Genomic DNA, 27,764 nt, shown 5'->3' with positions numbered 1-27,764 from the left:
CTATTAACACCCTTACCATTAATATTTGTGTGAAAGTGTTTCATTTCCCAAATAGCTTATCAAATTAGGATAAATTATCGAGGAAGGTTTTATGAGGGGAAGCGATATATTGTTCCCCTAAAGTAAACAATGAATGTTTCTTATTAAAGAAGGGAAACCATTAATAATTACCAAGCAACAGAATGCATTCTGCATTATACCCACTGGCTAAAGTGTCTCTCTGTGACCCCTTTCTTAATCGCACGTTCACTGAAAGGAACAGTCTGTCATAAATGCATTCCTCGATATTTAAGTACTTTTGAAGAGAAATGCAGCAATGTTTAATGAATAATTACAAAGTTTCTTTGTCCTTTATCAAATTAGCCTCCATATTGAGAACAGTAAGGTTAGTCCAGTGGTTTATCCATAAGCAGAGCCATGCTGCTGCAGCTGGCAACCACCATGTCACTTCCAGTTTGGACTGGAGACGGGGATTGTTAGAAACTGCTCGAGTCAAAGAAAATTGCATTTAAATAGTGCCTTTTATGATCTTTTGGTTATTGAAGTACCTCCTAAGTGAGGTCACCGTTACTAAATCGGAATCACGGCAGCCAATCTCCACACAGCAAGCTCCCATGAGCACCAATGCAAATATACCAGGTATCGTGTCTTGTGGTTGTGCGTTAAATATTGGCTGGGAGGAGACAAGAGCAAACTACCTTTGATGCTGCTGGAGATTTGAAATGAGGACAGGCAGTGCTGGAAGTGCTCAGCTGGGCAGGGGTGGACAGGGGTGTATGCATGGAGATTCTGACCATGTCAAAAGCAAGATGATGAAACTGCCCACAATGAAGGGCCAGGAAATGGCACAATGTAACTAGAACATCATTTTTTTCCACACGGCCAATTATTGGGCTCTCCTTTCACTGAGAGAGAAAGGTGTGTGCGCCTGGGGAACTGCTAAACAGAATAATAACAATTTGTGCAAAAAGTACACTTGGGTCAGCTGAATACTTTCCACAGGAATGAAGTGAAAGGATTCTCACACCTAAAGGAGTTGCTGCTGTGTTTCATCCAATGCCTATTGCAGCAATCACAATGCCACAGTGAATGGTTAAGTTCATTCAAGGTTAAAAGGACAGAAACATGTAATCTAAAAGGATTTATTCCCACCACCACAGTGGCGCTGATTCTGACAATTTTCCACAAAGCAATTGTTTAGGATTGCCAACTGAGGTTTAATTGGAATAAATGAGACTTCTATCAAATAATAACTGCTGCTTTCAAAAATGTGAATTATATAGACAATGGCACTGGCTCTGCTTGCCTGAAATGCACCCAACTGACAGAGCTTCCTTTCAATTTAAGCATCATCACCATGTGGCAGTCCGTGACCAGTGGAGTGCCACAAGGATCGGTGCTGGATCCACTACTTTTCATCATTTATATAAATGATTTGGATGCGAGCATAAGAGGTACAGTTAGTAAGTTTGCAGATGACACCAAAATTGGAGATGTAGTGGGACAGCAAAGAAGGTTATCTCAGATTACAAGAGGATCTTGACCAGATGGCCAATGGGCTGAGAAGTGGCAGATGGAGTTTAATTCAGATAAATGCGAGGTGCTGCATTTTGGAAAAGCAAATCTTAGCAAGACTTATACACTTAATGGTAAGGTCTGAGGGAGTGTTGCTGAACAAAGAGACCTTGAGTGCAGGTTCATAGCTCCTTGAAAGTGGAGTCGCAGGTAGATAGAATAGTGAAGAAGGCGTTTGGTCTGCTTTCCTTTATTGGTCAGAGTATTAAGTACAGGAGTTGGGAGGTCATGTTGCGGCCGTACAGGACATTGGTTAGGCCACTGTTGGAATATTGCGTGCAACTCTGGTCTCCTTCCTATCAGAAAAGTGTTGTGAAACTTGAAAGGGTTCTGAAAAGATTTACAAAGATGTTGCCAGGGTTGGAGGATTTGAGCGACAGGGAGAGGCTGAACAGGCTGGGGCTGTTTTCCCTGGAGCGTTGAAGGCTGAAGGGTGACCTTATAGAGACCTACAAAATCATGAGGGGCATGGATAGGATAAATAGACAAAGTCTTTTCCCTGGGGTCAGGGAGTCCAGAACTAGAGGGCATAGGTTTAGGGTGAGAGGGGAAAGATATAAAAGAGACCTAAGAGGCAACCTTTTCATGCAGAAGGTGGTACATGTATGGAATGAGCTGCCAGAGGAAGTGGTGGAGGCTGGTACAATTGCAACATTTAAAAGGCATCTGGATGCATATGTGAATAGGAAGGGTGTGGAGGGATGTGGGCTAGATGCTGGCAGGTGGGACTAGGTTGGGTTGGGATATCTGGTCGGCATGGACAAGTTGGACCAAAGGGTCTGTTCTGTGCTGTACATCTCTATGACTCTAAATCTCCGCTCCGTTTCAAGAAGAAACGATCCCAATTTGGGTCCAGGTTCTGAACTGAAACAGGAGATACAAACGTGGACAGATTTCAGTCCAGCCTGGCTTCCCTCAGTCTCTCCCTCACATCCAGTTAACATGGACGAGTTGGACTGAAGGGTTTGTCTTTGTGCTGTACATCTCCATGACTCTATGACTCTATACTATCTGCCAAAGTATCTGATCATTGCTTGCAAGACAATCTAATGCGAACATGTTTCCACTGTAGTCTAGCCACAACAAAATTAAAAATCACATTCACACATTTACGATTTTGCTAGATAACTGGGAACATTAGCCTAAACCATGTGTGTGTACATACAAAGGCTGGGTTATTAAGGGATGAGCTGGACAGATCTTTGATCAGTAAGGGAATCAAAGATTACGGGGGGAAAAGCAACCAAGTGGAGTTGAGGATGATCAGATTAGCCATGACCTCATTGAATGTCTTATTGTCTTATGTGGTAGGAGAGTTTACACCCTAATAAAGAATTGGGGTAAGTGAGGGCCCACAAAATGCCAACAACATTCATCAATTTATGAAGGCTTCAAGAATTTCCACAGAGTGTAAAAACCCAGACACCAGACTGAAATCACTAACAGAGCCTGGGAATGGAAGGAGGATCGGGGAAGGAATATGAAAGGGTTAATAAAAAGGTGGAACAGTAAACAGGGCGTAATTATCTCTTGCCTCCTTTTCATTTCATTGAAGACAAACAGGAGCAATTTACATTACAATGGCAATTTGGATCCTTTTTCACGTTGTTATTGTACAAAGATTTAAAATCAATGCACTGGCCCTACTAAAGGTACAGCAGCATATTCCTGTCTCATACCTTTACTTGTTCATAACTCCATTGGCATGTTCAGTAAATGGATTTGAAGCAGGAGAGATACAAAGCTAGGGCAGAGGGAGACTGTATTCACAATGCACTTGCGGAGTCTGAATGGACTGACCAATTTCAAACATCAGTAGCCTTTGTTTCCATACTGCTCTTGAGAATGAGTGTTAGCAGCAAGTGCTGTCATACCTTGGGTCTATTGATCCTATTGCCATTTTGCTGAACATCTGTATGTGAGTGTCAGGAGATATTAGGATCCGGCTTAGCTGTAATGCCCCCACAAAGGTTGAATGAGAAACAGATCTTCAGGAAACGATCAGGAAAGCAGCTGGGAGCTCAATCAGAGCATGATACTTCAGGAGAAGAAGGAAACACGTTACTTTGTTTATACTTGAGCTTGTGAGTTCAACCTTTTGTTTCAATCTATCATGAGATGTGGAAAGACCAGCATTTGGTCTCAATCTTTAACTGGTCTTGAATTGAATGGCTGCTAGGCAGTATTAGAGGGTAGCTAACAGTCTGTCATGGGTCTGGGGTTAAACATAGGTCGGACCAGGTAAGGGTAACTGACGGTTCTCGTGGTCACTATTACTGAGACCAGTTCGATATTGCAGATGTAATAATTGAATTTAAATTACATAAGCTGCCATGGTGAAGGTTTGCACCCATGTCCATGCAGCATTAGCTTTGTGACATCATCACTACACCACCACATCAACAACTGCAACCATTTGTACTCAGATAGAACCTTTAATCTACTAAAATAGCCCAAAGTGTTGAACAGGAGCAAAATTTAACAGCAGGCCACATTGGAATAATAAGTTGTGGACCTACAACCTCATCAAAGTAATAGATCTTAATGAGTGTCTTAAAAAGAGTAACATTTTCCATAACTTTCTATTCTAAAGCACAATTTAGCTCACCCAGAAATGGCCTAGAATTGGCAAATAGGACGAGTTGAATTTAGGATGTCTAGTCAGCGTGGAAGAAGGGCCTGATTCTGTGTTGTACAACTCTATGACTCTGATTTCTATTGCATGCAACAGAATATTAAAACCTTGTCATCTCAGAACACCGATGGCCAGTCACCACTGGAGGAGAACTGATTTTCAGGTGATACGCTGTCAAAGGGGATGCAGTGAGCGAACTTCATATGCAGTTTGGTGTTGCTTTAACAACAATCTGCATTTAAACAGCACCAACTTGCTTCAGAAAGAAACAATATTTGACAGTTAAACACCCAGGCGTCTATTAAGATGGTCAAAGGCATAAGTTTTAAGAAGGATCTAAAGGAGGAAAGTAGGGCAGCGAGGAGGAGAGGGAAAGGCAGACTTCAAGAGATTAGGGCTGAGGTATAGCTGTTGGCTAAATAGCCAATGATGGAATGATTAAAATCAGGGGAGCTCATAAGGCCAGAATTAGAGGGGGACACAGAATGATGAGGCCTGCAGTGAAGGGGAAGACGGAGGGGTGAGGCCATGGAAAGTTTTGAGAAGAAAACTGAATTTAAAAATTGATGCATTGTTGAACTTTCAAGTCCAAGGTGATGGAATTGTGTGGGTATGGGCAGCAGAATTTTGGATGACTTTAGGATTACTGGAATTAACTGTGATTTGTTTCTGTTCAATTCAGATGGAGTTCCTCTAAGCTTCACGTGAGCTGGCTTTGTGGTGCTCACAAGATTTTGTTAGTGGCTATTGATGATGTAGAATAATCGGCTTAGAAACAGACAATAGTAGGGAATCTCCATGGTTACAGCTGGCAATTTCTGATGTTAAATGTAGGCAGTTTGATTCAGTTTAGGAATCTCAGTTAGGTTCTTGTCTTGGGTGATTATTGGGTCCTGGGGTATGTTAATAACTATTGACTGGACAGCACACTGTGTTACCATGCTGTTCCTTAATTTCAGAGAGTATTGGTTTACCCCCAACCCAGGGAAACGCTGTTGCATTGCAATGTCTCCTGTGTCTGCTGGAGGCCACCACCAGGAAGGATTAAGAATGAGAATGAACCGATTTTAAACTAACTGGCAAAAGAAGCAGAGGCAGTAAGGGGAACAAAACATCTTCACACAGCGAGTGGTCAGAGTGCACTGCTAAAGAGAAAGGTGGAGTCAGGCTCAATCAAGGCCCTTGATGGGCAGTTAGACTGTTATTTGGAAAAGGATTAATGTGCAGGATTACCAGCCCAACGTGAGATGGGCATTCAGAAAGCTGGCACAGTCACACTGGTTTCTCCTGCACCACTCTGTGAGGACAGATTGATTGCGAAGTTGCAGCAGCAGGGAGTCACTCAGTCCTCCCCTAGATTGCTTCCCTCTGACCCCTGTCCCAGGATCAACCTGAGAGCTGTAGCTGAGCATATGGCAGTCTGTGCTCCCAGCTCCCTGGGCTACCAGGCGATGCCTGCTCAGTGACTGCAGTTTGTTGGTCTCTTTGAAATAAGATGAGCCCTTGGACTTGCCCCCTTCCAGCAACAAGGTGGGAGGGGTCACTTCTCAGCAGCACACGCTCTTCCCAGTCACTTGCTGAAACCTCTGGGTGCCATTAAAGAAGGCGCCCTCCTCTGTAAGGTCACAAGCAGCGCTTCACATCATGGCAACTGCCCCACCCACCTCTGGGTTAATACCTGCAGGGATGGATGAGGCCCTTCACTGGTCATTGTCTGTCCACTTAAGGGTCACAATGGGCAAGAGGGCAGACCACAGACCTTCCCATACCCAGCACTTACCTCTGACAGAGGTGGGATGACTGCAGCATACTTGCACAGCACTCTACCTGATCAAATACACCTCCCTGCTCCCAAACACAGGAGGGGCAGGAAATTCTATCCTGAATTTTTTTTTAAGGCTCTATTGATTACTGTGCAAGGTAGGTTGGACATTTTTACAGTCCTACCTAATCTACTGTAATTAGGGGAGGCAGTGGCCTAGTGGTTTTATAACTGGACTGTTAATCCAGAAACCCAGATGATGTTCTGTGGACCTGGGTTCGAATTCCACCTCAGTCGGAGGGGAGGAATTTGAATGCAACAAAAAAAAATCTAGAGATTAAGAATCTGATGATGATGAAACCATTGTCGATTGTTGGTAAAATCTAATGTCCTTTAGGGAAGGAAACTGCCATCCCTAGCTGGTCTGGCCAGGATGGACAAAAAATGCTGCCTATTCTGTAAATGAATAAAGAAAAAAAGCTTGAAACTCTGCTTGGGTAATGTGAGAACATCAATGAGGCATTCTACTGGCCAATGTTGACCCTACAACGGAAGACAGTTTAGGGAGGGAAACTCTTGGGGAGACTGATTATTCTTCATGTTCTCTGCCCAAAGGTCAATCTGACTCATAATGTCCTTGGTTGGATGAGGAGGATAGTTCTGAACCCACCCCATTCAGATCACAGATCGAATTCCACATTGGGAGTATCAATCTGATCCATGCGATTGTCCAGTCAAATCTCAAAGGGGTCCTAGTTGCTTTGGCAACATGCATTTTTATAGGCAACTTGTAGCCGGGACCGTTGATGACACGACCTCCAATGTTCCTTCCAGCAAACACGTATCAAGGAATCTGTCCTGGTTTTATTGTCGGCCAGTGGCATAGGTTAGAAGTTTTTTTTTCGATTAGATTCCCTACAGTGTGGAAACAGGCCCTTCAGCCCAACAAGTCCACACTGACCCTCCGAAGAGTAACCCATCCAGACCCACTACCCTCTAACTAATGCAACTAACACTATGGGCAATTTAGCATGGCCAATTCACCTGACTTGCACATCTTTGGACCTGTGGAAGAAAACCCACGCAGACACGGGGAGAATGTGCAAACTCCACACAGACAGTCACCCAAGGCTGGAATCAAACCTGGGACCCTGATGCTGTGAGGCAGCAGTGCTAACCGCTGAGGCACCATGCCGGCACCTTCCTTCACCATCAAATCCAGGATTGGGATTTGCACTTGCAGCTTCTGCCTCCGGAGCAGAATGCTAATGAATATCCCTCAAGATTGGAAAATAGCGATGTATAAAGAGACCTAGTGCCCTTGTACACCAAACAGTTTTAGGATTAAAATGGTTTTAGACGGTCATCTCAGGTGCAGTAAATGAGAAGTGGAAACACTACTCCCAGGTGACTGTCCCTCATCCTAACCCCAGTTTGATAAAATGAAATCTTGAAAGAAAACAGGCACGCATACGCACACAAACATACACACGCATTCGTGCATGCACGCACGCACACACACGCGCGCACACACACACACACACGATAGGAGGCGAATGGTATGTTGGCCTTTATTGCAGACGAGTTTGAGTACAGAAACAAGTAAGTCTTACTGCAGTTAGACTGAGCCTTGGTGAGACAATGCCAGGTGTGTCATGGGCAATTTTGCTCTGTTACCCAAGAAAGGATCGACTTGCTGAAGAGGGAATGCTGTGAAGGCTCAAGAGACTGAGTTCTTGGAAGGTCGAAGTGTTGTTTGATTAGGGCAGGAGTTACACAGTTAATGTAGGGCCTGGGGATTGTTGTAGAACAAAGAGACCTAGGGGTTCAGGTACATGATTCATTGAAAGTTGAATCACAGTTGCACAGAGTGGTAATAAAGGCATTTGCACACTTGCCTTCATTGATCAGGCTATTGCGTTTAGGAATTGGGACATTATGGTGAGGTTGTACAGGATGTTGATGGGGCCACTTTTGGAAAGCTGTGTACAGTTCTGGTCACCCTGCTATAGGCAGGATATTATTATATTGGAGAGGGCTCGGAAAAGATTTACCAGGAATGGAGGGTTTGAAGTTATAAGGAGAGGCAGGATAGGCTGGGACTTTTGTCACTGATGCATAGAAGATTGATAGCAGTTCATAAAATCATGACAGGCAAAGATAACGTGAATAGCAGATATCTTTTCCCCAGGTTTGGGGAGTTCAAAACTAAAGAGCATAGTTTTAAGGTGAGAGGAAAAAGATTTAAAAGGGACCTCAGGGGCCACATTTTTCACACAGAAGGTGGTTTGTGAGTGGAATGAACTGCTAGAATATGTGGTAGATGTGTACACAGTTACTTTTAAAAGACATTTGGACAGGTACATGAATAGGAGAGATTTAGAGAAATTGGGGCAAATGCAGGCAAATGGGACTAGTTTAGTTTGGCAATCTTGGTCCACATGGACAAGTTGGGCAGAAGGTTCTGTTTCCGTGCTGTATGACTCTGAGTCTATCACTGGAATTTCGAAGAATGAGGGGGGAGTCTTACTAAAACATATAAAATTCTGACAGAGCTGGATAGACAGGATGCAGGGATGATGTTCGCCTGACCAGAACAAGTGGCCACAGTCTCAGCATATACGGAGGTGAGGAGAAATGTCTTCACTTTAGAGGATGGCGAACCTGTGGAATTCTCTACCACAGAAGGCTGTGGAGGTCAAGTCCCAGAATATGCTTAAAGAATAGATGGACTTCTAGTGACGAAAGTTGTTGAGGGGTCAGGGGAGGGCAGGAGTGTGGCATTGATTTAGAGGATCAGCCATAATCATAATGAATGGCAGAGTGGGCTCCATCAGCCAAATGGACTACCTACTCCTATTTTATAAGTTTCTAAGACCTCTTCTACTAACAGCCACTGATCGTCTCTTAAATTACATACATACATAAGGTGAAGGAGGGTAAAATGTAAAAGGAATTTCTCAACTAAACTTGAATTCTAATGAAGCCTAATCTTACCTGGGCTGCACCTAATCTAATATATTTACTATGTAAAGATACCTGGACACACAGATGTTCTGTTGTAACATTATGCTCAGACTGGATGAGCAGTCTCGAATTATATGGGGAGTGTACAGTGTTGAAAATAGAGAAGAGTAGAACATATTTACACAGGCCAATAGGGATAGTGTGTGATCACATCAAATACCACAGTAACCAATGGAAATAAAACTCATACAGTGAATGCCCCAACTTGCTGCTTTAATCTGGCCCGGTCCCATCTTAATTCCAGTTCAGACCCAAAGCAAAACTGACCTTGGAATCCACGTAACTTCCACACTGAGGGTCAAGAAGCTGTCATAACAGTTGGATCCATCAATTCCCTCCTGGAATTTCACACTGATCCTCCAACTCCATCACCAGTCAGCAAGGTCTCTCACCAAACTCAAATAACAGGAATAGGCTTCAGCCTATATATAGGTGGGTACAATCATATGAGGTTTAGAGGGGATTTGAGGAAATACATTTTTACCCAAAAGATGGTGGGCATCTGGAACTCACTGCCTGAAAGTGTGGTAGAGACAGGAACCATCACAATATTTATTTAGATGACCACTTGAAATACATCAGCAGACAAGCCTGCTGGCCAAATGCTGCAAAATGGGATTTGAAGAGATGGATGTTTGATGACTAGCATGGACATGATGGGCCAAAAGGCCTCTTTCTGTGCTGTGAAAATTCTATGACAATTGTCACCTCAAAGTAGACAGCTACCTGCAAACAAAAGGCATTTGCGATACTCTGAACAACTAAGATATGTAAGAGTAGGCTGAGCTGAGGGGGCGGTGGGAAAGACATCTCACAGTTATCAGACAATTCACCAGAAGCACCAAGAGCCCTGGGTTTGATCAGAACATTCTCCCAAATACAGGCAGCCAGGCTGTGTAGTTTGCTTGCTAACTAAAGCATGATAAAGTATGCACCATACTGTAATAAAGCACAGTTGGCTCTTAATTTGTGCTGATGTTGGGGTAACAAGGTTTGAGCAATAGCTTTTTTTTTGAAATTATGTATTGCTGGGGAAAAAAGAATTACATTTTGTTGAAGCTTTTTGTCAGGCACCCATCAGGACAATTCACAAGAAATACCAATGTTGAAAGGAAAACCAATAATTATACTGTATGTGGATTCTGATTGGTAAGACATAGGTAGAATGCACAAGTTAATGATACACGACAGTTAACTGATAGGCTTTTTTCCCTTAAATTTACAAGTAGGCAGGTTGACTTTGGTGAAGGTACTGCCCTGAGAAATTAACCAGCTGATGGCTATCATCTATATTGCTGAATTTAAATAGAAGAAGTGTATGTACACGTTCCTTTTATCTGCAAAAGACAGGGCCCTGAATATTAATACACATAGTTTCCAGTACACGCAAGTGCACCTCACTGTGAGACTGACTGAAAATCCTAAACTGCTTGTCAGCATATTTCTTTGCACATTTAGTTCTTTACAGGATGTTGCCCAGGTATGGAAAGTTTGAGTTCTAGAGAAAGGCTGGATAGCCTGGGTCTTTTTTCACTGGAGTGTAGGATGTTGAGAGGTGACCTGAAAGAAATTTATAAAATAATGAGAGGTATAGATAGAGTTTATGGTAGTTATCATTTCCTTCGAATGGGGGATTTCAAGACTAGGGAGTACATTTTTAAGGTGAGAGGAGAGAGACTTTAAGAAGACACGAGGGGCAATTTATTTTAGACAGAGAGTGGTTCGCATGTGGAATGAACTTCCTGAGGAAGTGATGGAGGCGGGTACAATTACTGTGTTTAAAGGACATTTGGATAGATATATGAATAGGAAAGGTTTGGAGGGATATGGGCCAGGAGCAGGCAGGTGGGATAAGTTTTTTGTTTGGGATTATGTCCGGCATAGACTGGTTGGACCAAAGGGTCTGTTTCCGTGCTGTATGACTCTATGACTATGACTGTACTATCAAATGACCTTGGGGATGAAACGATATTGATGCTGCCTGACCAATACATATGAATATACAAAATAAGAGAAAAAAAAGACCATTCAATAAGATACATGAGTCAAATTTCACATTTGCATTGAGCTCAATAACCTTTAATTTCCCTGCCCAACAAGAACCCATCCAGCTCAGCCTCAGAAATATTCAATGACTCTGTTTTCATTGCCCTCTGAGGCAGAGTTCCAGGGTCACACATATCACTGTGAGAAATAATTTTTCCTTATCTTTGTCCAAAAAGTGCTTCCCCTCATTTTAAAACAATCACCCCTAGTTCTGGATACTTCCACAAGAGGACACATCCTCCTCATTTCACCAGGTCAAGATCATTCAAGATCTTGTACACTTCAATCAAGTCATCCCTTTCTTTTCTCAACTCCAATAGAAACAAGACCAGCCCATTCAGCCTGTGCAGAGGGCCCTACACTGTGGCCAGCCTTATCTCTTTGATTGTTTTGGTTGACATTTGTAACACTATGCAAATAAGAAACAGAATTTCTGACCAAAATGGGTTGGCCCATAGATGGCACTTCTACTCTCGTTATATGGCAATGAGTTTCTGCTCTGTCACAGGGACTGACCACATAGGCCATGCTATTACAATATCAACTCAGTGCCACAGACAGTAGACTGCACTGTATGATTCTATGATTCCAAAATCAAGGCATTTTGGGTATGTTTGGCTCAGGGTAAAGTCACAAGGAAAAGGAGTGTCAAGTAGAGGGGAGTATTACCGAGTGAGGAGAGGGAAATGGAGACTAAACAACTGCAGTGGAACTGCAGCACCAACTCTGTGTTCAGAAACAAAACTTCTGACTTTGAAATTTCACGAATCTGCAATGATTCCTCCAATATAAAGGTCAAGAATGGAGGCTGATTGGATCCCATGACTAGTTTGTGGGTTAGAATGACACCAGTAAGGCAGGTTCAATTCCCAATCTGGCCGAGGTAGACTTCCTGCCTCCTCGTGTGACCCCTAGCAGTAGGAAGCAGAGGAGGTGCCAAAGATAGCAAAGATAGCAAATGAACTTAGCAATGTTGGATTCACAGACTGTTGAAGATATAAAATTCACAAGACTGTTCTGAGTTGATAGTTTCACTGTGAGGGAGTTAGGGTTAGGGTTAGGGTTAGGGTTAGGGTTAGGGTTAGGGTTAGGGTTAGGGTCAACTGTTGTTGGCTTTCTGGGCAGGCATGTATGCAGTCACCTAAACTGACAGGCCCATTGACTGCTTGAGAAGAACCCAAGGATTGTTGTTACTGGGTGGAATAAGAACAGAAGATTCTGGAAACACTCAGCAAATCTGGTAGCAGCCATGGAGAGCGGAACAGTTAACAGGCTGTGTTTTACCAAGAGTCAAGAGAATCATTGAGATGCAGTGGCAGGGGTTTGGCTGGTGAAGTGGAGGGAGAAGATATGGTGATAGAGCCTGATACCTCTGTACCATTGTGGAATATTCGCGATGACAGGTACAGCAGTGGCAGAGCTGCCTGTTGACAGGACATGGGCATCTAATTGGTCACCTCTATCCCCAACTGGGATGTGGTAGGGAACCACATTGACTTGCCAATGTGTTAGACCTGGCAGCAGGGGGAGGCGTCTTAATAGCCGCACCATGGTGCACAAAGGGGCCCTACAGTGGCAATGGTCAGCCCCACGGCTGAGATGGTACTGCTGGACTGGAGGGATGAGCCATCTCCAATTGTCAAAGCTTGCCATAATCTGTGTGAAGGGAACTGTCTTGCCCTTTGAGGCCATGGAGGTGCTCCCTTCTTCTTACCACTGGGCTTCTCTCCCCAGATGGCACTACTGAAACGTCATCTTCTTGACGTGACTGGCAGCTCTGTGAGGGAGAGCTCAACTGGAGGATGGTGCTTCCAATGGCAGCCATTGATACTATCCCACCTGGGATCATGCTGACCAAACGCTCATTTGGTACGAATGGTGGAACAACTCAGAATTTGGGAAAACACAACCAATGTTTCAGTACACAAGTTGGCCCTTCGGCCCATCAACTCTGCACAACCAACTGTCTATTCTAATCCCATTTTCCAGCACTTGGCCTGTAGCCTGTATGTGTTGGCATCTTAAGAGCACATTGAAGAAGTATTTCAATGTTATGAGGGTTTCTGTCTCTAACACCCTTACAGGTAGTGAGTCCTAGATTCCCTTGGGTGAAAAAGGTTTTCCTGACATCCCCTCCAAGCTTTCTGCCCCTTACTTTAAATCTATGTTCCCTCTAGTCATTGATCCCTCCACCAAGTGGGAAAAGCTCTGATAACTTTTTATCAGGAAGTGCTCAGCAAAGCCGGCATTTTCTGTTTTATAGAATTATAGAGGCCATTCTTTGTGACTTCAGACGCCCAGCATCCAAGGTATTTTGTATCATTCCGGCTGGCTGATATCTTTGCCAGGGAATTCATTTCCACAGGAATTGGGCGTTCCACACATTTTTTTTTTGTTTGTGGTTGAAGAAAAACTGGTCTCTTGTATTTGTGGTGGTGGTGGAAGGAACAGTTCCCTTCCCTTGTTCCTAACATGTTCAGCAGTTACAGCTAATCTCATCAAAGGACTCAGCATACCTCCCCAACCAGGGGTTGAATTCTCAACTGTTTAAGGCGAGATTTGTGCTGAACACAGAGTTCCACGAGGTCACTTTTTGAAACCGTAGGGTAGGAGTGTCTCACCGTGTGGGTTTTGAAGCTGGGCCATTGTAGCCATGAATGAACTCTGAGCCATGTGACCCTGGACCTGATGCATGATTGGCTGCTGATGGTGGGCATGCAGTTGTTGTGGAAACTGTACGGGCTGGAGGGTCGTCAGGCTCCCTCCCACACTGTTGATGACCGGAACATTTTGGGCTTGAGTCGTAGCAAGGCCTGGAAGCACAGAAACAAGTATTTGTCTTTGTATTTTTATTGGCGCACTCTGTGTAGTTAAAACCACAAGACACATTAAACAGTTCAAACACAACACACACTGTGGGCCAATAGAAGTTTTTTTTTGTACGGGAATTAAGGATCATACAAGTTTAGGAGTGACTCCTGTCCACTTCCAGCACAACACAGCTCTGTAATCCGCCATCTCAGTCTCCTGGGGAAAAAAAATTGCATTTCTATAGTGCCTTTCATGATCTCAAGATATCTCACCAAGTGTTTTACAACCAAATAGATACTTTTGTAACGTAGTCGCCACTGCAAAGGTAGGAGGTGCAGCATCCTGCAAACAGTGTGACAAAGGCTAGATAATCTTTTCAGTGGTGGTTGAGGGATAAATATCAATCCTGCCCTTTGTCGAACGATGGGATGGGGTCTTGAATGTCCATCTGGGAGGGCAGACAAATGCAGGAAAGACAGTGCCTCCCAGCAATGCAGTGCTCACTTCATACAGCTGTATGTTACTACACTGCATGCTCAGGTCTCTCTGGAGTGGGTTTTGAAGCCTCAAAGGTAAAAACAATGACTGCAGATGCTGGAAACCAGATTCTGGATTAGTGGTGCTGGAAGAGCACAGCAGTTCAGGCAGCATCCAAGTAGCTTCAAAGTCAAACATGTCAGTAATAGCTGACACCAGTCTGGGAACGGCCACAAGAAAATGTGGATGCATCAACTTAATCAATCCTGCTTGATTTGTGAATCCAAAATGTCCCTGCCCTCTTGCTTTTGTTCATGACGCTTTGCCTGCACTACTCAATCTGAAAGTCTATTCCATCACTTTATCTCACCTATTGTCATGGGAAAGGTCCTCACACCAGTTCCACTTTTACTAGTTTCAGCCTCGATCAGAGCAAACGTAAAATACAGCTGACACCAGAATCCTGAACTACAATCAGCAAGTGCTTAATGACCAGTTATTGATTTGAAGTGTTAACCTAGTTTTCTACCTCCATGGATTCTATCTGCCTGTTTAGTCACTTCTAACATTTATTGTGTTTTTTTAAGAAAATTGTATCCGGGTCCTGCTCTTGTGATTTAACTTATTCTGGATTTACTTCATTTTCATAATAGACATTATACTCGTGAGGTTATAAGAGACAGAATGAAAAACACACAGAGAACGCTGGAGAAACTCAGCAGGTCTGGCAGCATTTGTAAAGAGAGAAACAGAATTAATGTTTTGAGTCCAGGATGCCTTTGTCAGAATGGTTTTGAAGAATATTCCAGCCAGACTTGAAACATTAACTCTGTTTCTCTGTCCACAGAGGTATTTTAATCATTCTGTTCAGATTTGGTGCCATGGTGGGTGGCTCAGTGGTTAGCACTGCTGCCTCATAGTGCTAGGGTCCCAGGTTCGATTCCAGCCTCGGGCGACTGGCTGTGAGGAGTTTGCACATTCTCCCCGTGTCTGCGTGGGTTTCCTCCCACATTCACAAAGATGTGCAGGTCAGGTGAATTGGCCAGGCTAAATTGTGCATGTATGCTAGGAACATTAGTCAGAGGGTGGGTTACTCTTCGGAGGGTCGGTGTGGACTTGTTGGGCTGAAGGGCCTGTTTCCACACTGTAGGGAATCTAATCATGTTACTTACATCCCTCTGAAACAGGTGGGACTGGAACCAAGGCCTTTGGGCTCAGAGCTCGGGCGGCACGGTGGCACAGTGGTTAGCACTGCTGCCTCACGGTGCCTGAGACCCGGGTTCAATTCCCGCCTCAGGCGACTGACTATGTGGAGTTTGCACGTTCTCCCCGTGTCTGCGTGGGTTTCCTCCGGGTGCTCCGGTTTCCTCCCACAGTCCAAAGATGTGCAGGCCAGGTGAATTGGCCATGCTAACTTGCCCATAGTGTTAGGTAAGGGGTAAATGTAGATGAAGGGGTATGGGTGGGTTACGCTTCGGCGGGGCGGTGTGGACTTGTTGGGCCGAAGGGCCTGTTTCCACACTGTAAGTAATCTAATCTAATCTAATCAGGTAAGGACACTACTGCTGTGCCACAAGACCCCCTTTTCAGAGAAGATGCATGAATGGAGTTAAGTATTCCACATTTAGGGACTTTGCAGAGGTCAGCACCTCCGAAGTGCAATGGGATAGTCTCATCCTGGGAAAACCTCCTTCGTGATCATTGTCTCTCCCCTGCTAGGTTAGTATTCGGACACTGCCAGACCTGCTGAGTTTCAGATTTCCAGACTCCACAGCATTTTGCCTTTGTAAGAAAACTGGGTTGCGCAGGATGACAACAGCATTTTTTTTAGATTCCCTGCAGTGTGGAAACAGGCCATTCAGCCTAACAAGTCCACACCAACCCACCCAGACCCATTTCTCTACATTTACCCCTGACTACTGCACCTAACACTACAGGCAATTTAACATGGCCAATTCACCTAACCTACACATCTTTGGACTGTGGGAAGAAACCCACGCAGACACGGGGAGAATGTGCAAACTCCACACAAACAGTCATCCACGGCCGGAATCAAACCCGGGTCCCTAGCGCTGTGAGGTAGTAGTGCTAACCACTGAGCCACAGTGCCGCCCGAACAGAGCTCCCTCTGTTCTTTGACATTTGGGTGTTTCATGACTACTTGCTATTTACAAGTTCAATTAAAATCTCAGTTCAAACAAACTCGGGAGCCCTGAATTGGGATTCCCTCTAGGAATTCTTGTTGGAATGCATTCATGTTGCACTGGTGTCCAAAAACAGGTTTATTTCCATCTGCTTTAAGCATTGTCCCGGGCTAGTGTCCGGATTACGTCAACCTTTTGAACAGTACGTCAACCTTTTGAACAGGTAGTGCTGGCTAAACCTGGCATGAGCTGCAGAGATGGTTGTCCTGCTGATAAAAACTTATAAATGGAATTCATCTGAACTTGGGTTTTAAAGATTTCCATTGATGGGACTGTGAACATTTTCTGTGACATTTATTGAAATAAATTGAATTGAATTAGCTTTATTGCCACACGTACTCACATGAGTACAGTGAAAAGTTTACAAGTCACCACTTGCAGCACTATCTTAGGTACAAGGTACCTTGGTACGCATTCTTCAATATGTAGTCCTTGGGAAGAAAGGTTGCACTGACTTGGAAACCAGTGAGAGTTGTAGATGTTGTTTACCATTTTTTCATTGCCAGAGGGCACCAAGGACTTGTTTCTCTCAATTCCCATCAGTCCATTCCATATTTTATAAATTAGAACAGGTGCAAATGTGGCCTTCTGAGGCTAGACCAGTAAACAAAAGGCAGCAAGACTCATAATCTGATCATACTAGAGCTCCATTTTAAAGAATACAGGATGGGTCAAACCAGCCCGTCTCTGATGTGAGTATTACTGGTTTTCTCCTTTGGGTGTGGAGGACAGCACTCCCACCAGCTCTTATCCAGGACACACAGGTCAGTGGGTTTGGAAGGTTCCCCAATCAGAGACCACTTCTCTCCTGCATTTGGTGCTGAGGTGTTCACTGTGATTGAAGGAGCAGCAAACAGTGAAGATGCCTCACATCTCCTGATCTTCCATAGAGTCCATTCTCTCTACAGCTTTGGCAGCACAGTCCCTCTGTCTCTGAATCTTTGTATCTCTGCCGATCCCCTCTCTCTCTCTGTCTTCTCTCTCTCTCTCTCTCTCTCTGTTTGTCTCTGGTATGTTTGATTCTGTTTGTTTGCCTCATTCTGATCTGTCTCTCACTTTCTCTTTCTGTCTCTCTCTTGTCATTCTCTCTTTGTCTCTCACTCTCTCTCTATCTCTCTCCCTCACTCTCTGTTCTTTCTATCTGTCTCTCTATCTCTCTTTCGCTCTTTCTCTCTCTCTCTACCTGTCTGTCTCTCTCTCTCGCTCTTTCTCCTCTTTCTGTCTGACTCTCTGTCTCTCCCTTTTCATGCTGTGGGATATTCCTATGAGCAGACTGCCTCCATTACAATAGCGACTACACATTTGCTATAAAGCACTTTGAGACATGCTGAGATCATGGGTAGATATAAATGCAAGCTCTTTCTTTCAGATCAATTTACTAGAATACATCCAGGAGGACAGGTAACGATTAAACCAGAAACCGTTGCCCCTTTTAAGAGAATGGCCTATACCCTCCAACATATTAAACAATGAGGATAGGGCAAGGCAGTGGGATTTTATTTACATTTCTCCAGCAAAGAGTCAACATAGACACAATAGGCTGAGTGGCCTCATTTAATGTTGTAGTCTTTGATCATATGATTAGCAATGGTGGCTCACAGCCCCAGGGACCTGGGTTCAATTCCAGCCTTGGGAGTTGGTGTGTCTGCATGGGTTTGCTCTAGTTTCCTCCCACAGTCCAATGATGGGTAGATTAAGTGAATTGGCCATGCTAAATTGCCCATAGTATTCAGGGATGTGCAGGCTAGGTGTATTAGTCAGGGAAAAATGTGGGGTAAGAGGGTAGGGGAGTGGGTTACTCTTCAGAGGGTCGGTGTGGCCTCGTTGGGCCAAATGGCCTGTTTCCACACCGTAGGGATTCTATTCTATTCCGAAGTTAAAAATCACACAACACCAGGTTATAGTCCAACAGGTTTAATTGGAAGCAACACTAGCTTTTGGAGCGACGCTCCTTCATCAGGTGGTAGTGGAGGGCTCAATCCTAACACACAGAATTTATAGCAAAAATTTACAGTGTGATGTAACTGAAATTATACTTTGAAAAATTGATTGTCTGTTAAGCCTTTCATCTGTTAGAATACAGTGATAGTTTTACTTCTTTCATGTGTAAATCACAAAACCTTTTTTTAAAAAAGTTGCATTCTCTTGTTAGCTGTTAACAATGGTGATAGCTAGACAATATGTTGAAGGTGTTGGCCCCCTGTGTTCTCTGTCTATGCCATCATGTTTAGATGGATTCTAATCTAAAAAGTGAGATAACGGAGTTTTACATGAATTCATGCAGTTTTTGAGCAAAGTACAATGTAACCCTGCAAGTACAAATTCATCCCACAAAATATATGTGTGCATGTGGGTCTTTGTCTGTGTGTGTGTCTGTCTGGGTTGGGGGTTGTGAGTGTGAGAAAGTGTATGAGTGTGTGTAGTGAGTGCAGAGTGTCTTAAGTCTGTGAGGGGGTGCATGTGTGGGTGTGGGAGTGTGTGTGTCTATAAGGGTGTGTGTGGGTGTCTGTGTGCGCGTCTGTGTATATATGTGCCCGTGTGTATGTGTGTATAAGACTGCCTGTGTTTGTGAGAGAGTGTGTGTGTGTGTAGGAGTGTCTGTGTGTGTATAGTGCAATGGTGGTCACCTGTAGTGTGATATGAACCCAAGGTCTCAGATGAGGCCTTCCCTATGGGTACTGAACTTAGCTATCAGCCTCTGCTCGGCCACTTTTCTCTGCTGCCTGTCCCATAGTCCACCTTGAAGGATGGTCACACAAAGGTCCGAGGCTGAATGTCCTGGACTACTGAAGTGTTCCCCAACTGGGAGGGTACCCTCCTGTCTGTTGATTGTTGTGTGGTGCCCATTCATCTGTTGTCGTAGCCTTTGCTCAGTTTCCCCAAAGTACCATGATTCTATTCCAGCCAGTGTATTTACCAAATTGAGATGTTTTCTGCTTTTTAATTAATTGATATTTGTTCTTTGAATAGCATGTTAACATCATCTGCATGTGATAGTCAATCAAATAGACGCTGAGGATTTTATGGTATATTTACATTAGAGCCCTGAGTTCTCTTAGTATCTTATCTCACATTTCCTCCCTCGGAAAACATTGTAAAAACAGATTAATTAGTTATGGAATTGACTGCTGGTGGGATCACATCCCACGCAAAATAGTTGCCACAATGTTTTCGTACACAACAGCAGGCTTCAGATATGGAAGTGTGTGTGATGTGTTCAGAGGTGCTTATTGCAGCAATGTGAAGGACCTACTCACCGATGACCAAAGCAGAAGCTCCCCCATTGGTGAGTGCAGGCGACAGGCAGGTTGACTCACTCGGTGCAATGGCCATGACGCTTGGTAAGGAAGCCATGATGAGGTTCTGGGTCTGCTGAGCTACAGCATGTGGGTTGTGGGGTAAACTGTGAAGGGCAGTCAGTGTACTGACCGGGGGAAGGGTTCCTCCTGACGCAGCTATCTGTGAAACAAAACACACCAAGTTAAAACAGGAGGGACAAAACATGCAATGCCCACAGCATTCTGTAGTCTGCTACTATGCATTAGAGGGCACATTGGGACCTTAGCTTGGCCTTAGACCAACTTCCGACTTAAATCTCAACAGGACGTAGGATTCCAACCATTACACTAAGCCACTTCTGGTGCAGGATTTGTGAGTGAGCAGACAAAAGGTATGGAAAATAGGTGCAGGAGTAGGCCATTCGGCCCCTTGAGCCTGCCACACTGTTCAATATGATCATGGCTAAGCATGCCATTTCAGCATCCTACCCTCACTTTCTTCCCATACCCCTTGATCCCTTTAGCCACCAGGATCACATCCAGCTCCCTCTTGAACATATCTAACAAACTGGCCCGAACAGCTTCTTGTGGGAGAGAATCCTACAGTTCACATCTCCCTGAGTGAAGAAACTCTTCCTCATCTCAGTCCTGAACGGCTTATCCTTGTATTCTTAGACTGTGACCCCTAGTTCTTGATCTCCCCAACATCAGGAACATTCTTCCCACATCTAAGCTGTCCAGTCCCAACAGGATTTTCCATGTTTCAAGGTGAGATGACCCCTCATTTGTCTAAATTCCAGTGAGTACACGTGCGGTAGGAGGTAATGGGTTGCCACTTTTTGATGGGTCTAAAGCCAGGTGACAATGTGATGCTTTCTCGGGATGGTCTCAAGTTGACTGTATCCCATCTTGGAGATGGCACATAGGTGTCAGGAAGCTTGGTGTAAGGATGGCCTCCTCCTCACGCAGAAACCTCCCATTCAGTGGTTTGGATTGAGAGTCAGAGAGTGGATTGCTGGAACTGGATAAAGGCATCATGGCAGCAGTCAGGATGAGTGACACTTGTCTATGTCAGCAGCTGGGTATCATCACGCAGTTGCCACTGCTGCTATGGGAGTAAAGTCCAATGTTTGTGTATTCTCCAGCCCTAGTACTGAAACATGTTCAGGACATGGACTGCAAGTGAGCTTTTCAGCTGGGAAGAGAGACTAGAGAGAGATGGGCTGTTTTCCTCAGAGCAGGGAAGGCTGAGGTGAGGGTGGCAAAGTTATGAGCTGCATTAGATAGGAACTCCTCCCCTTAGGAAAAAGAGTACAGCCAATGAAACCTTGCACCTTGGTGCAGCCCGGAATCCTGGCTAAATCCGGAATCCTGCCTTCAATCTGAAAGGAGATGAAGTTAGCTCTGGGCAAGAGTAAATCCTTCACCTGCTTGATGTGGCTGTGGATAACCAACTTTACACAGGGGGAGAGGTTCAGATTAAACTCATTTAACTGCCTTGCCTTCAGTCCATAAGCAAAGTGTCTGATATCCACACTGAGGTGTATTTCCAAATCATTTGTCAAGTTGGTTAGAAAGAAGAGACTCTTGCAGCAAGTTTTCTCTTAGGTTTAAACAAGTAGTACTATTCATTGGCAGTCATGTCTGAGGTGGACTTCTGAATCTCACACAGATGATCTCTGACACACACACACACACACACACTCTCTCTCTCTCTCTCTCTCTCACACACACACATGCGCACGCACGCACACTCTCTCAGACACATACACATATACACACACATGCACTCACACACTCTCTCTATACAACACATACACTCTCTCTTTCTCTCACACACGCACTCTCACACACATACACACACACGCACTCACACATATTCTCTCCTTCAGACACACATGCACTTACACACACTCTTGCCTTCAGACACACACACACATATTCTCTCTCACTCTCTCACACACACACACACTCTCTCTCAGACACACACACACACTCTCGCTCTCTCTCTCACACATAAACACACACTCACTCTCACACACACACACACTCACACACACACCAATTTTTACAGCTACATATATTAAAAACCAAAAGTTAATATGTTAATTCCCAAAGGGTAGCTAATATAACCCCACTACTTTAAAAATGAGGTAAAGAGAAAACTGGGAGCGAGATACCGGCATCAGTAGTGGAGAAAATGTTAGCATCCTTTATAAAAAGCTTACTAGCAGAGCACTTGGAAAACAGAGATAGACTCAGTTAGAGTCACCATTGATTTCAGAAAGGTTGAATGGCGTGTTTTGTGTGTGGAATAAGATGACTACATTTTGAATTCAGCTAGTGACAGAGAATGGACCTGCATGCACAGCAACAACCCATTGCTCCCTCTCTTTCTTTCTTTTCCAGTCCTCTCAGAAGAGTGTGAGAGTTAAAAATCCACCTTCACCACTCAAGGAGTGTTCCAGAAGACAGCTATCTTAGAATGTACTGCATTGCCTGAAGTAAAGGGAATTCAGCAAACGGCAGCGATCTCAGGTAGACAGCCAAGCATCAGGTGCTTGTGTGTGTTCAGAATAACTTCAGACAGACAACAAAATTTGGCACAATCCATGGCAAGCCTTTTGTCTTCGTGAGCTCAACTCTCACTTAGTGTGGTCAGCCCTAGATCCGATATTTTTTCTCTCTAATTGACAAAGTTCACATATTGTTCACAGTCTAAGAATAAGGGTAAGCCATTCAGGACTGAGATGAGGAAGACCTTCATCACACAGAGAGTTGTGAACCTGTGGAATTCACTATCAGAGAAAGCTGTTGGGGCAAGTTTGGTTAGATTTATTCAAGAGAGAGCCGGATGTGGCCCTTGCGGATAAAGGAATCAAGGGGTACGGAGAAATGCAGGGATAGGATTCTGAAATAGCATGATCAGCCATGATCATACTGAATGGTGGAGCAGGCTCAAAGGGGCCAAATGGCCTACTTCTGCATGTATTTTCAATGAATCTAAGAATAAATGCTGATGGATGGCATGCTCCAATGCTGGTTATTGGCCGTAGCATTTTCAAAAGTACATCAGTGACTGCACTCCCTACCTAATGAATTGTCTCTGAAGAACCTTGGAAAGTCAAGAGTTTGTGAAAGGTCCTGTATAGATGCTAGCCTCTCTTACTCTTGTCTCTCAACATGCAGAACAATATCCCAAAATAATAGGCTATGAGGTAAGATCAGAATCTCAAATAGAAATCCTCAGCATTAGTTTCTGAGTCAGTTTCTCAGCTGTGTTGACCTGTCTGCGTTTGCCTTTCAGGACCTGATTATGGTGGTACCAACCAGGCAGACATCACTCCTAGTTGCGAGCTGTAATGGGCTTTGCTGAAAACCACCCAACAACACGATGGATGTACCTATGCAGCACGGATGGAGCACAGGAAGACTGCTGAACACCAACTTCTCCAGGGCAATTAGAAATTAGAAATTTAATATTAGTCTTACAGGTTGTTTAAAGGTGGAAGGGTCTGAAAGGAGTATTACTGAGGAATGTCTTAATCATGATAATGTCATAGATCTATGGGCAGAGCAGCTCAGGCTCTCAGGGGAAGACATTACATCCATCCCCATAGCCTCTGTAACAATGCCTAACAGTTCAATGTAACCTGCATCAAGTTGCAACTACTTCTTGTTCAATACATGAGCATTTTCCAGTTACACCAGAAAGGAGTTTCCTCTACTGCACTAGTCCAGGCAGGCCCTGTACTCAGCTACACTTAAAGCGGATGGTGGCAGCCATCCACTACATGGTGAGATACAGACTCTGTTTAGTTGCAAACACAATATTGCCAGCAACACCTGCATCACAGAAATGAATTTTAAAAAAAGGGCATCGGGGGGAGAGAGCAAGGTAGCAACTGTTGAAAACTCCGTCAATGCTCACCATAGAGTCATGGAATCATACAGCATGGAAACAGACCCTTCGGTCCAACCAGTCCATACTGAACATAATCCCAAGCTAAACCAGTCCCACCAGCCTACTCCTGGCACATATCCCTCCAAACGTCCTATTCCTGTACTTATCCAAATGTCTTTTAAATTTTGTAACTGTGCCCATCCACCACTTCTTCAGGAAGTTCATTCCACCCACGCAAGAAATTTGCCCCTCCTGTCTTTTTTAAATCTCCTCTCTCTTTAAAAATGTGCCATTAACCCAATCTATACCCCTCACAATTTTATAAACTTCTATCAGGTCACCTCTCAACCTCCTATGCTCCAGTGAAAAATGTCCCAGCCTATCAAGCCTTTCTTTTTTACTCAAACTTTCCATTTCTGGCAACATCCTGGTAAATCTCTCCTGAACCCTCTCCAGCCTATCAATATCCTTTCTACAACAGGGTGACCAGAACTGGACACAGTACTCCAGAAAAGGCCTCACCAATGTTCAATACAACCTCAATTTCGCCTCACAGTTCAAAATGGCCACTTTGGAGTGAGGCACAGAAATTGGTAGCTGGTACCTCAAAAGGAAGATGGAGAAAAGGAAGGTGCAGGCAGGAGAACAGACAGACATCTACACTCCCTATTGCGTTGGGTTGTATCAGCTTTTATTCAACTGAGTTGTCATAATGCATAATTGAAATAGCCATAAAACAAAGAGCATTTTACTTAATAGCCTTTAATTTTAGGAGATCTGTTTTATGAAGTGTAAAAACAGTTGATGAAGCCTTCAGTTAATGAATCAAATAATATAAAATAATGCTTCCAAAGCACTTTACTCAGGCAAGGCAATTGCCCATATAACCACACTCAGGGAATGATTACTATATTTGGAGAGAATTGTTCAGCCCTAACAGAAAAATAACGTCGTAATTGGTGTTTAATGAATCAGGCCTGTTCTGCTGGGCCCCTGCTGTCTCCACTCATCTCCCTGACAACTTTACATTCAGCTGAACAAATATGGAAAAGATAAGATTTGTTGACAGCTATAAGTGTTATTCTTCTCAATTGAGCATCACATTCTAGTCTAAGTGTTTTGTTCTGACGCTTAATTGGGCCTATTGCCTTGTTGAGAATTTGGAACATTGCAGTGTGGCTTACAACACAAACAAACTCTTATGTTTCAAATTAGATTTCATTCTCTGTTCTGGGAAACTCTGGCTTATGTTACAAAGCAGTTCACCGGCATTGACTGTCCATAGATACTTCACCCAAGCTGCTGTTCTTACATGACACCACGTTTTTTTAAGGTATTACCTTAAACAGGAGCTCTATTGCCCCTTGATGCTGGGCAAAAGACAGACCACGGAGCTCAGACAAATCATAGAATTCTTCCTGGGTTCCAGGCCGATGTATAGCACTCAATCAATATCGCTAAATTGATAACCTGCTCATTGCCATGTTACAATTTGTATGCTCCATTTGTATGTTTTCCTGCAATATGCGGAGGTGCTGATGTTGGACTAGGATAGACATTGTTAAAAATCACACAACACCAGGTTATAGTCCAACAGGTTTATTTGGAAGTACAAGCTTTCAGAGCGCTGCTCCTTCAGGTAGCTAGTGGGGCAGGATCATCGGGCACCGAATTTATAATAAAAAATCAAAGTGTCACACAACTGATGCAATGTATCGAACAAACCGAAATTGCTGTTAAGTCTTTAATCATTCATGAATGGAGATGCAAATTAATATATAAAACGCAGAACTTCTTTCAAGTCTCAGTCCCGAGATAACTTAAGGTTTTATTTAAAAAAAGGTGACATCTCAGCTCAGACAATGCATTAAAGGTGTGAGATTAGAGTCTGTCTGTATCCCAACCTTGAGTCAGACTGGTTCTATTTCCAATGTAGGAATTTATAAAATATCACATGGACTGACTGCTTGCAGACCGTGTGCTTTTGAACAAAATAAAATGTACCTGCAAATACAAATCTGTAAATGCAAATTCACTCCACAGACGTGTGTGTGTGTGTGTGAGTATACAAGAGAGGGTCTGTTTGAGTGTGATCATGTGTAAGAGTCTGTGTATGTGTGTGTGAGAGTGTATAGTGTAGTGGGGTCACCTGTAGTGTGACATGAACCCAAGATCCCAGTTGAGGCCATCCTCATGGGTTCCGAACTTGGCTATGAGCCTCTGCTCAGCCACTCTACATTGTTGCATATCCCAAAGTCCGCCTTGGAGGATGGTCAAACAAAGACGCAAAGCCAAAGGTTGGGATACAGACAGACTCTAACCTCTCACCTCTCATTGTCTGAGCTGAGATGTCACTTTTTTTATAAAACCTTAAGTTATCTTGGGACTGTGGCTTGAAAGAAGTTCTGGGATTTACATATTAATAAATCAAAATCTGCATCGCCATTCTAAGTGATTAAAGACTTAACAGCGATCTAGGTTTGTCTACTACATTGCATCAGTTGTATGACACATTGATCTTTTACTATAAATTCTGTGTTCTATGATCCCGTCCCACTAACTACCTGATGAAGGAGCAGTGCTCTGAAAGCTTGTACTTCCAAATAAACCTGTTGGGCTATAACCTGGTGTTATATTCTTTCAATATGGCAGTGAGTTTTTAAAAATGTATTTGTGATCGACCAGCATTTATTGCCTATCCCTAGTTGCTCTCAGAAGTTGGAGATGAGCTGCCTTCTTGAAGTCCATCTGCTCTGAGTCAACCCACAATGCACTTAGGGAGAGAATTCCAGGATTTTGGCCCAGCGATAGTGAAGGAGTGCTGATATATTTCCAAGTCAGGATGGTGAGTGGCTTGGAGGGGACCCAAACATGGTGGTGTTCCCATGCATCGGCTGCCATACAGTCACAGAGTCAAAGAGATGTAGAGGCCAAAAACAGACCATTCGGTCCAACTCGTCCATGCCGACCAGATACCCTCTATTAAAATAGTCCAATTTTTCAGCATTTGGCCCATGTCCCTCTAAATCCTTCCTATTCACATTTGCCTTTTAAATACTGTAATTGTACTGGCTCCCACTACTTCCACTGGCAGCTAATTCCATACACACTTCACCTTCTGTGTGAAAAGGTTGCCCCTCAGGTCTCTTTTATATCTTTCCCCCTCACCCGAAACCTATGGCCTCTAGATCTGGACTCCCTTACCCCAGGGAAAAGACTTTGTCTATTTATCCTATCCATGCCCCTCATGATTTTATAAACCTCTATAAGGTCACCCCTCAGCCTCCGATGCTCCAGGGAAAACAGCCCCAGCCTATTCAGCCTCTCCCTATAGTTCAAACCTTCCAACCCTGGCAACATCCTTGTAGATATTTTCTGGACCATTTCAAGTTTAGCATCATCTTTCCTATAACAGGGAGACCAGAATTGAATGCACTATTTCAGAAGTGGCCGAGCCAACGTCCTGTACAGCCACAACATGACCTCTCAACTCCTATACTCGATGCTCTGACCAATCAAGGCAACCCTTGTCCTTCTAGATGGAAGTGGTTGTGGGTTTGGAAGGTGCTGTTTGAGGATCTGGGTGAATTTCAATGTACTGCGGAAGTGGGTTTTTTTAATAGGTGTTTTTATTGAAAATTGAACATATTTTTACAAGTTTACAAAATATAAAAAAAACCCCAAGTATCAACATTGATATACAATTAAATCTTAAATAAATAATGACCAAAATTTAACAAAAGAAAAAAATACCAAGAAAAAAAACAAAACTCAACTAACCTACAACTAACCAGAGTGTATAATTAAGTCTCTTACATTATTCAAATAAGAGAAAAACACCCCGACGGATAACACAGAAATTGGGTAGTGAGATACATGCTCGGAATGTATTAACATTAAATCGTAACAAAGCCTGTATTCGTGCGGGATTCCTCTCCCAAGGGGCCCCGGACCAGCCAGGTTCGCCATCTCAATTAAATAAAAGCCCTTGTTAGGATGGCCAAGATATCTGTATTTATATAATTCAAGAAGGGCTGCCATAGTT

The 27,764-nt window shown here is 43.7% G+C and overlaps 1 protein-coding gene and 1 pseudogene across 2 annotated transcripts in view; both read right to left on the bottom strand.

Moving 5' to 3' along the window:
* Positions 1 to 27,764, bottom strand: part of LOC140487880 (hepatocyte nuclear factor 1-alpha-like) — a 198,396-nt gene that overhangs the window by 49,506 nt on the left and 121,126 nt on the right. For both annotated transcript variants that reach the window (XM_072587260.1, XM_072587261.1), the window contains exons 6-7: positions 19,795 to 19,996; positions 13,667 to 13,858 (exon numbers count right to left, since the gene is read on the bottom strand). In XM_072587260.1, the coding sequence (XP_072443361.1) occupies positions 13,667 to 13,858; positions 19,795 to 19,996 (394 nt within the window). The remainder of the gene's footprint in view (positions 1 to 13,666; positions 13,859 to 19,794; positions 19,997 to 27,764) is intronic.
* On the bottom strand, positions 15,935 to 16,060 carry LOC140488215 (U1 spliceosomal RNA; annotated as a pseudogene).

The sequence above is a fragment of the Chiloscyllium punctatum genome, chromosome 17, assembly GCF_047496795.1.
Source record: "Chiloscyllium punctatum isolate Juve2018m chromosome 17, sChiPun1.3, whole genome shotgun sequence".
Lineage (NCBI taxonomy): Eukaryota > Metazoa > Chordata > Chondrichthyes > Orectolobiformes > Hemiscylliidae > Chiloscyllium > Chiloscyllium punctatum.
This window is presented reverse-complemented; position numbering and strand designations above follow the sequence as displayed.